The following is a 17,064-nucleotide window of genomic DNA, read 5'->3' as shown; positions in this document are numbered from 1 at the left end:
GCGACAAGGCGGGTTTCTCTGCGAACGACCATTCTGACGTAATATGGTGCAACAGTTCTCAATACATGCGTTTTATGTTCTAGAAGCTTCTCTCAAAAGCATGGATCTGATTATTCCTATAGAGGAACTCTTCTAAATAAAATAAGTGTATAGTTTTTTGTTATTATTAACTGTATGACATACAGTATTCAAGAAAAGCTGAAAGATTGCAGTTATTCGTTCTTGTACAGGGTATTTCTCTCACTAGAAGTCCTAAAATCAGTTCCCGCCATTTTCTTGGTCGCAACACATCACAGTTCGATGCCTCGTGTCTAATAGTAAGTCATTCGTATGGAAAAAGACAGTAGAAAACATATTATGCCTATCTATCTCTAGTTTTTCATGGTGTGGTATTTTTCCACGTTTTTTTCAAAATAGATTCAAATCGATTCGTAACGTTCCAAATTTCGTCACTAGGCCATGGTTCAAGTTAAGGCTGTAAGATGGCGCAACGATTGCAGTTGCGAATCATATTCGGTTAGACGTTTCGATCTCGCGTTGTCCTTTTTTTCAACTCGAAAACATTCATTTTTCTACAATTTCTAAAGAATTAGTGTAAATCTCTCGAAACGTGAACATATCCAACATTGTGCGTTATACTCTGCTTCGCTGTAACGAGTACAAAATGAAAGTTACGATAAAAGGTTAGTAGGAGATACAAATTTGCAACATTCGGTTACTTCGTACGTTGTCTACGTTTATTATACGATGCATTGGAAGGCGAAACGAGTTTTAGACGTTATACGTTTTTTACATTTCAATGCGTACGTTTAAAATATGAATTTGCTATATTTATAAGTTGAGTAACGTACATAAAATTTTGTATAGGTTGGACCGGTGTCGCTACCTGGCGTTGGATTGCGAACGACGACAATTGTGGTATATGCAGAATGCCTTTTGATGCTAGTTGTCCGGATTGCAAAATTCCTGGAGACGATTGTCCATTGGGTACGTAACATTTTAAAGCCTGTCTTACTCGTTCTATCGATATTTTCTAAGTTATTTTATCCGATTCTTAACACATTGTACGCCTGCCCCGTATTACTATGGAATTTGCAACCTATCGCTTAACCGCCAACCCCGCGATATCGCGGTATCGTTTATTATTGAATGTATGCATGTTTCAAACGTTGACATGCATCTATTAACTCTTCTTTTTTGCCTTCGAACAAAGAAAACAATCAAATTCTATAAAAAGTCGGCGTCAGTTACGTATGCTTCGTATTTTCGATTCGAAGTACGAGATTCATTATAGTGCGCCATTTTATTCATATAAAATGGACGAATGAGTAAACTAGTGAGTGCATTGCCGACAGTTTATCAGAGTATTCGATATACAGTGGTATAATGATAAGGACCGTGCCTGGTCATGTATCCGGAGTAGTGTAATGTGATACGACATTGAATGTACATGAGACAGTATTTATGCGATAGCAAAGTTTTTCTTTATTTTTAATTCCTTTTACATACAGATTTTTTCAACACATTCGTTACATTTCTCTGATTAAAACAAGACGAATTTTATGATTCGTGGGGTACTTATATTTATTTGTAATTTACTTAATGGTCGTTTGGCCTACTGTATGCCGGGTAAAATCAGTGGGATCATTCATAAAATGCCGCGGTAAAGTCTGCGCAGTTGCGGGAGTAAATATCGATCGTTGTCCTGAACGAAACGGATCCCTCGCACACGACACAACCGTGTTCTCACGCGCGCGTACTCGCGCGTGTCAATGTAAACGCTCGCAAACGCCGGTTGCCAGTCGTTAAACAAATCGCACGGTGTGCGTGCGCGTCAGCTAACCGAAACGATCGGACCGATTCTCTCGTAAAATCGACGATTCGATGCTGTTCCAGTTTGGGGTCAATGTTCGCATTGCTTCCATATACACTGCATCATGAAGTGGCTGCACTCCCAACAAACCAGTCATCAATGTCCGATGTGTCGTCAGGAATGGAAGTTCAAGGAGTAGCTGGTTTCTCGATGGTCCCGCAGGTGTCAGCACGCAACGAATAATCAAGGTACGCTTGCATTCTACGCTGCGTGCAGCGATTGTAATTCGCTCGGATCTATGTAGCTTTCGTCGTTTCGGTGGGAGTTTCGGTCGGTTCTCTCATTGTTTGCACCGGCGATGTGCAAGGTCGCGTACTCTCTGTCCACGCTGCTTTTTTCCACCCTCTTACTAGGTTAAGCTGTTCCAACCGGAGAAATAACAAAAGGACGAATGTATCGGTGTGCTTTGCGCGCATCCCATTCTTCCCAACTGTTTACCGGTATATCCCTGAATCACTCGTACGATTTCGGTGTCGTTTACGAAACACGTTTCGAACGACACTGGCTGTCGATCTTTCCTCGGTAAGAAGACGAAAGTTTACGATCGATTTTCACGCGTGTCGTAGATTAATTTGCAATACGATGTGTTTCCTGTTACTTTTAGAGACCTGAAAACCCCCGGTGGCGGTACGTACGGGATAGGTGCGAGGAACGAAAAATAGAATTATCGGCTTTCTAGAGTCGTCGAGCAATCTCGTTGAATCTCCATAAATGCACTGATCCCATGCAACTAGGCCACTATGCAGATGCACAGGTGCGCGCGAGTGTACCGAAGAACGGCACGGTGAAATTGCAAGGCGCGACGAAACTGTATCGAGACGTGCGATTGCTGGCAATTTGTAGCGGATCGCGGACGCGAACGATGCGACTTGACGCGGCAACGTGATTCTCTCATCGCGAAGCTTACGTAACAGTTTTCCTCGGACAAGTTTTGCTAATCACGCGAGGCACGATACCGTGAACGAAACCCGTCGGAGAATGCGTTCTTCGACGCCGTACGATTCACACTTCCCGGCGTTTTCGACGAATAAGCTTCCTACACCGTGGAAGATGTTATTTAACGCAATCGAATTCCGTCCGCTACGCAGCGGAACGAAACGGTTCCCCTAACGTCTGGCATACGCGATGGCCACGATGTCGGTACGAAATACAGCGAATTAAATTTTATAAAAACGCTACTGTCCCTATCAGAAAAATATTTTCAAATATTTTGATGATATAATGAAACGAATAAGAGGTAAAAAGTCAGTTTACCTTTGGAATAAGTCCCAACAGAGGTTAACACTAGAACTACCGACAATTATAGTGAATGTATTTGTACCAATTAAGATGATAGACACATAAAAAAATATATAATGCAATGGAAATAAATGTATATACAGTCTCTCATAGAAAATTACAGTAAACTTTCAAAAATTCAGTCGAATAAATTTTTTACAAGTCTTATTAGAAATTACTCAATGGGGTCCTTTTGACTGCTTTGGTAGTTCTAGTATTAAGCATGAATGTTTGTAATTGTCAAATGTTTTGATGATATAATGAAACGAATAAGAGGTAAAAAGTCAGTTTACCTTTAAAATAAGTCCCAACAGAGGTTGAGCATGAATGTTTGTAATGATTGTACCTGATCAAGATATTCGGTACGATACATCTCCATAGTATTCTACCCAGAACATATCAACTTTCCCATTATTAGTAAAACTTGTAATATATTTTAATCCGATTCGATCTAACACAAGTTAATTAGCAAAATCTGGAAAACGAGAGTACTCCAGACGCAATTCTATTATAAACTAAATGAAATCTGTTTACAGATTCCATTGTTTATCTAACACTCGATATAACATCATCGCGATAGTGTTACGTGATCTAGTACGACGAATGCAATTTCAACGTAAAGATTGAGTTCTTAAAAAATAGTCTATTTCTAGGTATTCGATTATTTTATTGTAATATGTTAATCTTGCGAAATGTTTGTTTGTTAGTTAGTTAGTTAGTTAGTTAGTTAGTTAATTAGTTAGTTTGTCAGTTAGTTATGTTTTCGATGGTTGAATGATGAGAAGGATCGATTCGGATCAAGAGTGCTCCAAAAATAATTGCATCTGTAAAAGTTACAGGTTGATTCATATTCGAGAATCGCGCTGTACACGCGAAATATCGTTTGGTACCAAAGCGGAAGGAGATTTTTTTCATAACACGTATACATTAGCGACAAGGAAATTAGGAATTCGTTCCCCTCGGCATACCACAATGCAAAGATGTTAATCCGCGCTTCGTACGGAAGAATTAGGGTGAAAGTAGAACGAGTAGCTCTTGTCTACGTCGGGAAATAGAGTGTGAACGAAATTCAAATGTACGCGGATAATCGTGTTCCATCGGTGAACCGTGATAATTTATACGTATCCATGTTATGATATCGCTTTAAGCGCCGCGAGTAAACTCTTACTGAAAAAAAGAGAAAAGAGTATGTAATTGCAGCAAAGGTGATCCGCATGAGTAGATGTAACAATTGTAAAACATTTATACACGAAACGCGATACATTATAATTCGGTACTGAAGGAACCAAACACGTTTCCTTAGTAAAGATTTAGGAAAGTTACAAAAAAAAAAAAAACAGAATAATTATAAGTTTTCATAGAATACTCGTTCACATCGCATGGAACACAGTTAGGGAAACGTTATGGTAGACAATGAACGCAATTACGGCGGGGTAGGTTGGAGCAATTCCGAGCATATTTGAAAAATTAGTATTAAATTCTTAATTGCTAGCCCTGCGGAGGAAAAGCTGTAATTATAATTGTCGGTTCTTGGGAACTACATATTAAAAGTACTGAATTAGAATTTAAGAGGAGACAGATAGTCGGGGCTGGTAAATGAAAAGCAGGCAAACAGCGTTGTTGAAAAATTCTTTTATTGTTATATATTTTAGAGGTTCTGCGACAAAGTTGCACGTTTTTTTTTGTTTTTGATTGAAATGATCCAACAGAAAATCCACGGATATTGTATAATCGAGCCCTCCTGGTGAATATTATGTGTGTTAAAGAAAATAATGCGGGTCAAGTGGGGTTCTAGGTGGTGGTGCGCGGGTTCGAGCAGAGAACGGACCTTCGCGAGGCAGTTCGCGGTGAACGAAGCAAGGAGACCTAATGGGTCCCTTCCCTTTTTCTCCTTCTCGTTTCTACCGACAAGTTCTTTCTCCTTTTTCTTCCGTGTCTTAGTCCCTCCATGGGTTACTCTCTCACGCGATATCGCGACGATCCCGGCCACGATATACAGCGCTGCACACGTACGGTATCGCGACGAAAAAGTACGATTATTCGGGACCGTCAACAAAACCAGACAATAGTTCAATCACCTCGCGAGTCAGAACTGTAATCTCTCCTTTTAAACGAGATTCTCCTGCACGTCAGAAGCGATACTAATTGGATTCGAATACTCCGCAGCTTTATTGATCAACAAAACATATTCCCAATGCAACCCACGGTGGCAAGTTCTTGAATTAAAATTGAGCGGTCCACCTTGACGAAAGCCTCGTTGAAATCGATAAAAAACAATGTCAACCTGTATATTTGACTCAAGTGCAGCGAATATAATTACACTATATTGCAAGATTTGTTGCAGTATATTTAGGTACGTATCCTGTATCAAAAGACTGTGTTTTCGTGTAACAACTCCTTCGAATATTTTCAGCATGACACCATTGATAATGATAGATTCGTACGTTTCGACATCAGCCTCATCGTCGTATTCGTAAACGCATCGACTGATCTTCCCTGCAAGGTCGAGAATTTGTTTTTAGACCATTGGAAACCACGTAAGTCCAGATTTTGTATCCCTATCCTATCCAGATTTATTTTTGCCCATATACTCGCAATATCCGCAGATTTGTTCCTGCGAATTTCCTTCGACCTTTGACCATCGGTGAAGAAACGTCGGAACGTGTATTTTCATTCCTCTTCCAGCGAGTGTCACGAATCGTAAAGTACCATAAGCACCAAAGTACCATACATCGCTCCACGCTATTCACGGTAAGTCCTTCTTTCCCCTTTCCGTCGAGTTAACATTTCCATCGGTCCGTTCCACTCTCTACAGCTTACTCATCCTCTCTCGCTTGCATCATTATTCTCATTCACTCGCTATATACGCGCCTCGTCCTCCCTCTCTCTCGCACCGCGCACGTAATCGCGTACGCACACCACTTCGATCACTCTCGTCCTGCTTTTTATACTCTTTTTCTCTCCCCACTTTTACCTCCTGTCTCTTTCTACCCCACACACGCGCTCACACACGTTAGTCTCCCTACTCGCTCGCGATTAGCGACAGGCCTGATACGCTCGAGGTGTGTTCGAATCGAATTGGATGTGCGACGAAAGGTTCGGTTCGCTACGAGTGTCGTTAGAAATTCTGTTAAACCTTCTCCAATCCCACAAAATTGTCAACAATCTTTCGAACTCGTATTTTATTCTATTAGATTGGACACGAGGAAATCTACCGCGATCTCAAATTTAATTGCTGTTCGATACTTTTTGTTTCAGTCAGAAAACATGCCTGGGGGAGCTTGAATCCAAACAAAGTAATTTTCCACGGAAACGTCTCCGTTCGTTGATTCCACGTTTCTAAATTCAAGGTCGTTTCAAGGTCGTTTAACTGGTCTTGACGTCAGCCACGACACGGTGAGGTCACAAACAGGTAGCGCCATTTAAAAAAATGCCACCTCGATGGAAAAATTCTTTTCTAGTTCGAACGTCGCGGCGCGTGGCCGATGGAAAACTTTCGTTTTTCCTCGGTTTGTAGAAAGTGCCTGAAAAGGGATATTCACGCGGGATGTCTTGTATCGTTTGTAAGCTTCAAATATTTGTTAGCAACGATCGTCTTCCCCCCGGAAAGGTGCTAGTTTTCTTTTTTCCGCTTCACCCTGCGTTTCCTCGTTCGTTCACTCGGGCTCTATCTCGCTCGTATCGTTCGCCTCTCCCGTTATCCACACCGCTCTATCTCGTCCGCCTCCGACCCACTCGTTTTAATATCCGTCAAATTCGTACCTTTTGTATATTCACATTCAACGCTGTAAAAATGTTAAAATGTTAGATCGTTAAGTCGTAGAAATTTCGAATTTTAAGTTAACGTAACAAGCCTTGGCGCGTATCCATTATTCATTATCGAGGATAAAATTTGTCCATCTCCGTTCAGCCCGCCTCGCTACGCACAATCATCTTCCCTCCGGAATAGGTGTACGCCAGTTTTCTCTCTTCCACTCGAGCAACGCGTTTCGTCGTTTCGTTCTGTATCCCCGTCTCTCTCTGTATCGTTAGGTTGGCCTCTCTCCGTTATCCATACCACTCTATCTCGTCCGTCCCCGTCCCACCTACTCGGCGTCCTCTCGCTCCCTCACACAATCGCACGGGATCGTGCACACGTACAGTGGTCGCGGAGGTAGGCACAAAGGCTCGACGTTACCACGTCTGCTGCCTACCTGATGCCCCGAGAACTCGAGCTCGAGCCAGTCACGTGGTCCCTCGAACGCGAAGGATGTTTGTGGGATCGCGAAGTCAGTTCGCGGCGGTCCGTTCAGCGGGCAACAGAGAGAGAAACTAGGAGGACACGCTAACCGCGGTCGACCAGTGGGACCCTGGCCAAGTGGAAAGGGAAACGAGGATAGAGGATAGAAGGCAACGGATCGAGGATACCGCGGCTACGAGTTTCAACGAGGTCCTCGTCGATCCTAACGTGCCTGGCGTAGCGACAACATTCTGTGCGCGTTATTCTCGTTCGTCGAGCGTCCGAAAAACCTGGAAAAACTCCGAGTGTCCGTCGTGACACGGTCCAGTGGTAATTTTTTGTGAATCCACGTCGGTGTCGTTGAAAGGAACCGCGAGGGATACGCCTATCGTCGCTCGTTGCTGACTAAAGGTCTGGCAGATCGCGTAACGCGGAACAGCCGATCGCGTTGCAGCAGCGTCGAGTGCGCGCAAAAACGCTTCGTTTTAGGCTCTGACTCAACCGATGATTCGTCCGCCACTGAAATAGTAGTCGGCGAGGGCAGGGAAGAGGCGCGAAATGTTCGCCGCGGGTTGGAACGAGAACGGAAAGATGACTATCGATCCCTGTTATCGCGTATGACCCCGATACGAATCGCGTTTCAGATAAAGGAAAAAGAGAAAAGCCAGCCATGTCCGTGCCGCGGGACGAGTACGCGTGAGAGGACTGTCGCTCGAGATAAAAATGCAGTTGGCAGCGACGCAGAGGCCTCACCCACCGCCTGTGCCACCGCGACCGAGCAGGCAGGTGGTCGCTGAGGCCCTTAAAAGATCCCCAAGGCCGCCCTGTCCGACCAGGCAGGCACCACCGCCGCCCAACACCAAACCTTGGAGGTCCGATCAGGAACCGCCGAATCAGCAACAGGTGCCACCGCCGGTCCCCGGCGGTCGTACGGTCGTCTACGAGTCGATCAAAGAGCCCTCGTCGGGCAAAGAGACCGGCAACGAAACCGTCGAGCATGCTCGGGTCGTCGACAGGGATCGCAGAGCCGCTCGAAACGCGAGTGAAAGGAACGAAGACGAGGACGATCGTCGTGGAAATCCGCGGGAAAGGCGGCACCAACGCGGCGTCGACCAGGAACAACGGGAAAATTCCGCGGAATCGAGCGAGAAATGTTCCTCGTCGGCGCAGGAGAGCGTGGCCCACGGTCAGACACCGCGTAGTCTCGAGAATCCCGCGGATGACGGGGGTTCCCGGAAGCTCGAGGTATCAGGAAACGCTCGGGAATCCAAAGAACAGAACGTCAATTCGGGTCATCGATCTCTCGCCGCGCCGTGCAACGACGAGAATGGCAAAGACGACGAGTCGACGGCGAAACCTGTGGTTCACCCCAGGTTGAACGTGTCGTTCGGCGATCTGGCGCCAATAGTGGACTCGAAACTGTCGAGATTGCATTCCGTGGATAAGGGTGTGGAGAAAGGGAGGAGGATCGAGGGTCGACCGACGCCCGCTCAGAGATCGTGCTTGTCGAAAAACCGGGAGAAGAGGACCGCGGAGGAATCGAGCGTGAATGAAAACGGCAAGTTCGTTTCGAGCGTTGACCGTGCCACGGTGGTCGTTATGGACGAACCAGAGCGTAAAGCCGCATCGAACGACGACGAGGACAACCAGAACGCGATCGAGAACGAGAACGACAACATTCATCGGCAAGACTGGCTGGACGCCGGTGTCCACTATTCGTCCACGCAGATCACGTTGTCCGGGGACGACGGGGACCCCGTCGACGGCGATCGAGTCAACGGACTCGATCACTGCGAAAACGAGAAAGTCGGTGATCTTAATTTCCTGAGGTAATACGTCATTACCCTTTACATTACACACGACGACGTTTTATCAAGTTTGTTTTCCAAAGAGTACACTTGTTTCGTTTCCGTTATTCCACACGTTCCAGATAATGTCGATATCTACTATTTGCTCTGGTACTGATAGGTGGTGCGATCATTTTATCTTTGTACGCGTTATCGTTGGTGATCTAGATGTAAGTCGTGGTAGGCAGTATAAAACGTGAGCGTTTGTTATCGTTGGATCTATCCATCAGATGGGGATCCCAAGAAAGTTAAAATCGAGAGCTTTGTTGCCTCGTGAAGCAATAATGTTTAATAAATGCCCGTAACTTTAGAAAACATGACAACAACTGAAATGGTGGGATTGAGTATGATTCCCAATTGGCAGGTAATCGATTGTGCAATACTCTGCTGACCTACATACAGGTCAAGACAATTTTTCCTCCGAGTTTTTTTTTTTTATTAAACGTTCCTTCCAATTCTGAAACCAAAGTGCCAGCGCGATTCGCGACGGATCCGTTTCATTCGCGGTGTGCCCCGAGCAACGGTCGCGCGTCGGTGTTAAATGGTCGATATAATGTTTCGCAGGTCAACAGAACGCGTCGTTGTTAATGCATTGATTATCAAAGAGCCGTGATACCGCTGGTGGCGAACTTCGCGGTCGGTTGTAAACCTATTACGAGATTGATGTCTGAATGTAACGATCCGGCGGTTCGATGTACCGACTTTCTCGAGTTACACGGCGCATTCGACGCGCCCGTACGTTTCTGCCGTAACGATTTAATTACGTGTCAAAGCACACACGAAAGACTAAAAAGAAATGTGGGATACCGGATGCGTTTAATAATTTTCTTTCGCCGCGGTTCTGTATCGGTATCGTCGCGGTTTTAATTTACCTTACCTCCTAACCTACTTCGTTTGTCGTTCGCGCGAGAAAAGTGCCATTGACGCGAAAAAATCGTCGGCTGGTTAATAGACTTGCTTCCTTTATCGCGTATCTGAGATCCATCGTCGAGGAAAACCGACCGAGCGTCGACGCCATTGTTGGATTATTAGCGGGAAATCGATGTACGATTCCTCGAGTGTTGTGCGACTCGTTGGCCTTAGGCCAAGGTCTCGGGAATCGACAAATCGAGAAACAATAGAGCCGCGAGTAAAACGGTATTTTTTTAAACGAATAACGCAAGGTCGAATAGAACAGATGCCGGATCCTTAGTATTTCCCTAAAAGCTATGTACTTGATAATAAAGATCACAGAGAGTATGTGTGTGACTCGACTTTGGAAAGATTGAGAGAGGAATCGGCAAATCGTGTAGTTGGAATGTAAATTGTTTTGTTTTTGCAGTTTACAAGAGAGGATCGCGATGTCTTCCTTACAAGGTTTGCCACCGTTGCCGAGGAGTTTGAGCGGATTTAATTTGAGCGGTGGACGCGAGGGTTGCGAGCCACCGCCGCCGCCCACCAGATCCTCCAGCAAAACTCAAAGAGGCGGTAAAACTTCGATCCAATCATCGTCCAGGCCATCGCCACCTGCCAGACAGCTCACCACTCTGGACACTCAGCTGGCTATACTCAGGAGAGAAATGGTGATTGTCGAAACATTGTTAGCTTGCTGTCCCTTCGTTGTTGCCCGATCCGGAATCGTATGGTCGATATTAGAAAACGATTACATTTTCTTCGGAATCCCAGCAGCTAGCGCATTGCGACACGATCACGCGCGGTGGAAACAACAATTTTCTCTTTATGTTACGTAAAACGCTTTCGATCGTCCAGGCGCTGCGTCTAACGTCTAAAAAGAAATGTAAACTACCACGGATGCAATCTGAAATCTGTAAAAACGAACGGTTTTTTTTTGTTCCTCCGCACTGATGATATTGAAAGTCGCGAACGTCGGTTGGCCATAAGAAGAGAGACGCGTGATGTGTTAACTCCTCAATGCTGCGCCTATACGTAATCTCTTAGACGCTGTACTGTTTAAATTGTGTGGGATAGAGTTTTAATTAACATACTTTACGGGGATCGTAAATAAATCGCCAAGATATGTAAATTACAAATCATGGTTGAAAGTTAGATTTTAAATATTAACTTCTACGATCAACATTTACGGCTTTGTATAAAATTCGAAATTTGAAATACCAATAGGGTATAAATATTCTGTCGCGGAAGTCGTGGCTGTAGTAGACACCGTTAGTCATCCGCATCGTGTAAACCGTATTTACCAGCTGACAGGAAAATTCCACCGATTTACGAGTTTCTATAAATGGCAGAACAAGATGATTCGAGTATCGGTAATCTTAATAGAAATCTAGTCGTTTTAACTCCGTTTTAATTAAAATTAGTTTTCGTTTCTGACGAGATTATATATTAGATCATGGATGAACGTGGATAACGAGGTACAAATTGAAATGTAATTTTTAATAAAAATAGTCTTCTTCCAAGCGTATCCTTCCTGGTGTGAGAAATCGTCACTGTTAAGAGATTTTTAAAACATTGATGCATGTCCTCGGAGTCGCAAAGTGTTGTGCGCGGGTTAAGGATTAAATTCATGGAATTTTATAGGCATAGCCATAATCGTGGTCGTGATTCTTTTCTTCGTAAAATCGAAATTTCTCGTATGCACGGCGTCGTTTCGTCTTCTATCTTTCCTTCTCCACAATTTTCTCGTTTTAGTTCCGTCAATCTGATCCGTTACCTTGGGGCCACGTTAGTGCGTGGGTAAACTGCAGATCACGATGAATATGTATTCGTAGCGTGGGATAATACGCGGAAGGAACGACAAAGAAGACACTCTCCTCCCGTAAAATGAACGCTCGTACCATTTTGTCCGTTATGTCGGATCCTTGCTTTTCTTCTCCACGGCTGGGAACAAAATGTCATACAGCTTAAACCAGTGTTTTCCAAACCAGGGAGCGCCTTACAATCCAAGTAGGACGCGAGAGACCATTTTTCACGCAGAAGAAACGCGTAGAACTTAAACATCTGTTTCTATTAATACATTAATCTCGGTGTTTAAAAATTTTAAGAGTATCTTGTATCATCTTGGAAGACGAATTACTCTGTATAAAGTAAACTAACATGACTGACATTGACTCATGACATTTATCAACCTTGTAACGATATTCTCTTGCCGTAGCATTGCGAAATTATGAATATTCATTCTCAATCGCAATCAACTTTGCATCAGAGTATTTAAAGTAACCGAGATATGAACGTCCTTGAATTTAATACATAACAAGGAACGAGAACAATATTGTTTTTTTATTTTATAGCTATTTTTTAGCTATTATTTCCACAGTTATTTGCATCCAAATGCAGACACCTTTTGGTCGAAATAGGTATGCATAAAATCGCGATAGAAATAGTGTCGATGGATTTGCATATTTTCACTGGTACGCGTTTTATAGGAACAATTATGTAGATACGTAAATGGAATATTGGATATGGGATGCGTGGAATATTAATCGGCGTCAGAAACATATAGTTTGGCTGGAAGTTAGGCTAATAGTTTAATAGTCAATCCAGACACGAAGCGAACTGGCACAGCCGCTCCCACGCTGCATTCCCTCAGGCGTGACTCCCCTCCTTCGCCACCTTTTTGTGACCGCTCTCTTTCACCTTCGTTCCTTCTACCTCCACCTGGGTCTTTCCTCTTCGTCCTCTTCACCTTCCTTCTCAGCACGCCGACACCTCTCATTTCCATTCTCATTTTGCGCCTCCTATCCAACTCCCTCTTCCTTCATTCCCACGACCGGTGAGTCGCTACTTGCTTGGAAATACGTCGTTTCAGTTCGTAAATCACGAAACAGCATTTGCCTTGGCAACCGCTTGGTAAAAGTGAACGTGTCTGATCGGATAGAGCATACATTGCGCGACGCTCGTTCGAGCAACAAATAATAATCCAATGATTCTCCGCCAAAAATCTAAGTACAATTTGATTCCAAGTTAATCAGACTATCTTCCTTCCAAAAAGTTTGGAAATTATGCAATCGCTGAACCAACCGCCGAGGATCATTTTTCCTAACCGTTGTGTTGCAGTTTGGACTTCGACAACTGGATCTGTCACTGCTCTCCCAACTTTGGTCCCTGAACGAGTCCATTCAAGAGTTTCGACAGCTGTTGCAAGAACAAGAAGACAGAGCACCGTCACCTTCACCTAGTAGCGAGGAGGGGGACGACACCTCCTACGGTACTCATCCTCCGCCGCCTCCGAGGAGGCCAGCTCCTGTTGTGCATCATCACAGACCCCCCAGACCTCCCAGACCGCCTCGGCCGCCACCCAGCGACGAGTCACCGTCCAGCGAGGAATACGGGGCCGTTTGACGTCGCGTCGTGTCGTTGAAGAAGAAAATATTCGCATTCTGAAACGTCTGCATTCCAAAACTTTGCCACGCTGTCGTACAGCTTTGCGCATTATAGCAGGTGAACGAACTGTTGACGAGAATTTAGGTAAAATTGAACTTTATTAGTATAAATTGAAGTAACGATTCGTCAACGAACGAATCGACGTCACCGTTATCGAGGAAGTCCGAGTGAAGAACTTATTTGGTGTTCGAAGGTACCTGTAACGGATTTCAATACACAGAGACATCGCAAATTTTATTTGTTCGGGGATGCGTTTTACGATCAATCGAGTGGTTCAACGTGAATTCACGCGAAACGAGCGCTACACCAGATGTTTTTAACAAGAAACTGTCAATGTCAATCCAGAAAGAAACAACGATCCTCTATATATATAACTCATACTAGATAAGGAAGAAATTTATTGTCCTCGATGAGAGCTACTTTAGTTCAACGTGTGCTCTTTTCTCTATTTGTGATAGCAGTCGAAGGGGCCTTTAATTAACTATAGTAGATATCCGTTTGTGCGAATTAAGACTTTCCCGTGATTATTTGTTGAAAGACGGTTGCAAAAGATCCGAGCCGAGCCTGTGACGCGACAAACGGCTAGTGAGTTCCAAAGAATTGCAATTCGGAAGTCGTTCTCTCTTCCACGTTTTTCCACTATTATTACGTCCATTGCAGAGTTTTCTTTCTTGTTGATATACGAATAAACGTGCTGATACGAATTACGGTATGACGTACGAAGATTTATGTAGATTAATTCGAGTGTGTAAAATAAAGGAAAGAATCGTAAGGTACAAATAAACGAGATGTAATTTAAACGCAAAATGGAAAGTAACATTTACTTTGCGCATACGTTAGGATGCCTGTTCCTATTTCGTTTTAAAGTAAATGCCATTTTATGCGTTCGTTTCTTTTCAAGTTGTTCGTCTATGTTTTTCAATAACAGATACGAAATATGTTTATTAATTTATTTTTAAACGTTCGAGATAATCGATAATAGTTTCGTTTCTTTCACGCAGATGGCGGTGCGATACTGAATCCCTCACGTGTCGCGTAAGAAGGTTATGTTCGTTGCGATACTAATGACGTTCGTACGTTTGTTCATCAGAAGTTTGCTTTAAACAATGGCTAACGAAAACGGCGGCGACGAAAGAGGTAAGAAACGAAAGAAAAAACGTTCTCAAATACAAATGGCGAAGAAATTCGCGAGGCAAAGGAACCATGGGTCTCACGTTGATTCTGATACTTACCAGTACATGGTACGTATCTTGGAATTAATGAAACGCGATTTTCCCACGCTGGAGGAAAAGTTAATATTTGTAAATAACGTGTACGAACAAACTATTGGTCACGAGATCGAATATGCTCAAAATCAAATCGGGTCCAGGATACTGGATTCGTTTTTAAAATATGCGAATTTAGAAACGATACAGAGGTTGGTCGACGCTTTTGGCTCCTCGTTTCGACCACTCAGCAGCGATAGATTTGCTAGCCACGTTTTGCAAACAATCGTAACAACTTGCGCGGACAGAGGAAACAAAGATGGATCTGAGAAATCATCCTCCGAGGAAAACGCGGATGCTGGTATAGAGATTAAGGAATCCGAAATAAAGGCTTATAACGATATTGTGTTGAGACTAAGCAAATACTTTACGAATAACATAGAAGAATTCGTGTTCGACACGTACGCGAATCATCTTTTGAGAACCGTGTTCGAATGCCTTGGAGGATTGATCGACAAACGCGATCATAACGAGAAAAAGAAATCGTTGTTTGCCGCTAGACGACCGGTGATACAAGAATATAAAGACTTGTTATTGCAAATTTGCAACAGATTTCACAAATGGCCTCAGTTTCTTGAATTTGGTCAGGACGAACTTACGTCCGGATTATTGCAAAGTATTTTGTATTCTTTGAAGGATATACATCGTGAGACAACAGAAACATATATTCAAAAAATTACCAACGAATGTTTCAAACCTAAAGAAAACCAACAAATATCAAACATCTTTGAAGCGGAATGTTCCATCAGATTATTGGAGGCTTGTCTAGCAGTAGCAGAACCTAAATCTCTATACAGAATTTATGAACAGTATTTTTTGGGTAATTTGAAAGAATTGTCCCTGACGCAAAGTACAAACTTCAGTGTACAGAGGCTGTTGGATCACTGTGCTGTAAAAGAAGATTTTGAGAAAATATTTGAAGAAATTCTTACCTGTGTTTCCGACATTCTTGAGAAGGGTTACACAGGAGTTCTGGCTAGCTTGGGAAATGCTTGTATGAGACTGCAAATAAAGCAGGGTGCATTTGTAAGTGCACTTTTGAAACTATTTAATTGCGAAGCGAATGAGAAGCAGCATCTGATCGTGATGTGCATAGCAACTTTGAAAACACAGGAACAGTTAGAAGATTTTCGAAAACAGGACAATTCGAAATTCATTGTCAACTTGCATGGAAGCTTAATGGTGCAAGCTATTCTCAAGTTTAATAAGCCAATAAAGATTGTTAATTCCTTGTTGGAAACAGACAAGGAGGAACTATTGAGTTTGTTTGGTGATCCAAAAGGTAGTCGTATCGCGGACGCTTTTATGGATAGTAAGTACATAGGTGAGAAAAGTAGGGAGAAGCTTGCAAAGAAGATGAAAGGATGCTGGGCACAATTAGCTACAAGTACACACGGTTCCAGAAGTTTAGAAAGGATGTGGCAGTGGGCGCGCATAAATCAAAGAATTTTAATCATGGAAGAATTAGCTGCAGTTGGAGAATCGTTGCGTTCCACGAAATCGGGACTAATTATATATAATAAATTTAACGTTCCTCTATTTGCAAGGAACAAGAAGGACTGGACGGAAGCGCTGGGAAAGGAAGAAAAGACGAGAGCTCTGTTTGCAAATATAATAGGGGACTCGACCGAGCCGAAAAAATGATCGCATCTCGCAATCATTTTCGTTTTTTTTTACATTATTGTATTTATATTAAATAAATTTTAGAAAACTTGCAATCTGCGCGCATGTAAAATAAAATGTAAAGGTGAAATGAAACTGTTTGCGTGCTCTTTCTTTAAGCATTATGACATAGAATAATTATGTATTTCGTGAATTCATAAATACAATTTATAGAATCCATCATACATCCCTGCAACACAATGTAGCTAGGAAAACATACAATGATTCGTAATCTAGATTTGAGCAAAGTTCCCTAATGCGTATGATCGATAAATTCGTTTTACCTCCCGACGATGACTAGACTTAAATGTACATATACGGTGGTTACATTTCGACGCGTACAAAGTAAAAATTTGTATTAGCATTCGTTACATTACTCGTTGCGATCATTAAATCTATCAATTGACTAGGAAAAGGTCGATACACCGTGTTTTTCTACATTGTACATCGACTCAAGTAAAAACTCAAATGCATTAACGATACCTCGGATAAGAATTATCGATAATAAATTATATTCCTTTAAGGTAGTTGTTTTAATGGAGTAACAAGTTCTTAAGCGGCTGACTATGACTCGTACACTTT

At 43.0% G+C, this 17,064-nt stretch overlaps 2 protein-coding genes across 8 annotated transcripts; both read left to right on the top strand.

Annotated features, from left to right (window-relative positions):
• The first annotated feature begins 512 nt into the window (after positions 1-512).
• On the top strand, positions 513-14,378 carry LOC122404360 (anaphase-promoting complex subunit 11-like). Of its 7 annotated transcripts, none has more exons than XM_043408382.1 (4): positions 513-683; positions 868-987; positions 1,897-2,061; positions 10,539-10,669. In XM_043408382.1, the coding sequence occupies exons 1-3, from the start codon at positions 665-667 to the stop codon at positions 2,010-2,012; spliced, it is 255 nt and encodes an 84-aa protein (XP_043264317.1). In that variant the 5' UTR covers positions 513-664; the 3' UTR covers positions 2,013-2,061; positions 10,539-10,669. The 7 variants fall into 7 exon arrangements, with proteins under 7 accessions (XP_043264317.1, XP_043264327.1, XP_043264335.1 ...); XM_043408392.1 differs by lacking the exon at positions 10,539-10,669 and adding an exon at positions 6,410-6,541; XM_043408400.1 differs by lacking the exon at positions 10,539-10,669 and adding an exon at positions 2,478-3,137.
• On the top strand, positions 13,504-16,793 carry LOC122404293 (pumilio homolog 23). The gene is made up of 2 exons (XM_043408251.1): positions 13,504-13,612; positions 14,557-16,793. The coding sequence occupies exon 2, from the start codon at positions 14,662-14,664 to the stop codon at positions 16,462-16,464; it is 1,803 nt and encodes a 600-aa protein (XP_043264186.1). The 5' UTR covers positions 13,504-13,612; positions 14,557-14,661; the 3' UTR covers positions 16,465-16,793.
• Positions 16,794-17,064: the final 271 nt, after the last annotated feature.

Source organism: Colletes gigas, unplaced genomic scaffold (assembly GCF_013123115.1).
Source record: "Colletes gigas isolate AHSC1104 unplaced genomic scaffold, ASM1312311v1 Colletes_gigas_Sc00001, whole genome shotgun sequence".
Lineage (NCBI taxonomy): Eukaryota > Metazoa > Arthropoda > Insecta > Hymenoptera > Colletidae > Colletes > Colletes gigas.
The sequence above is the reverse complement of the archived record's forward strand: the minus strand, read 5'-3'. Positions and strand labels throughout refer to the sequence as shown.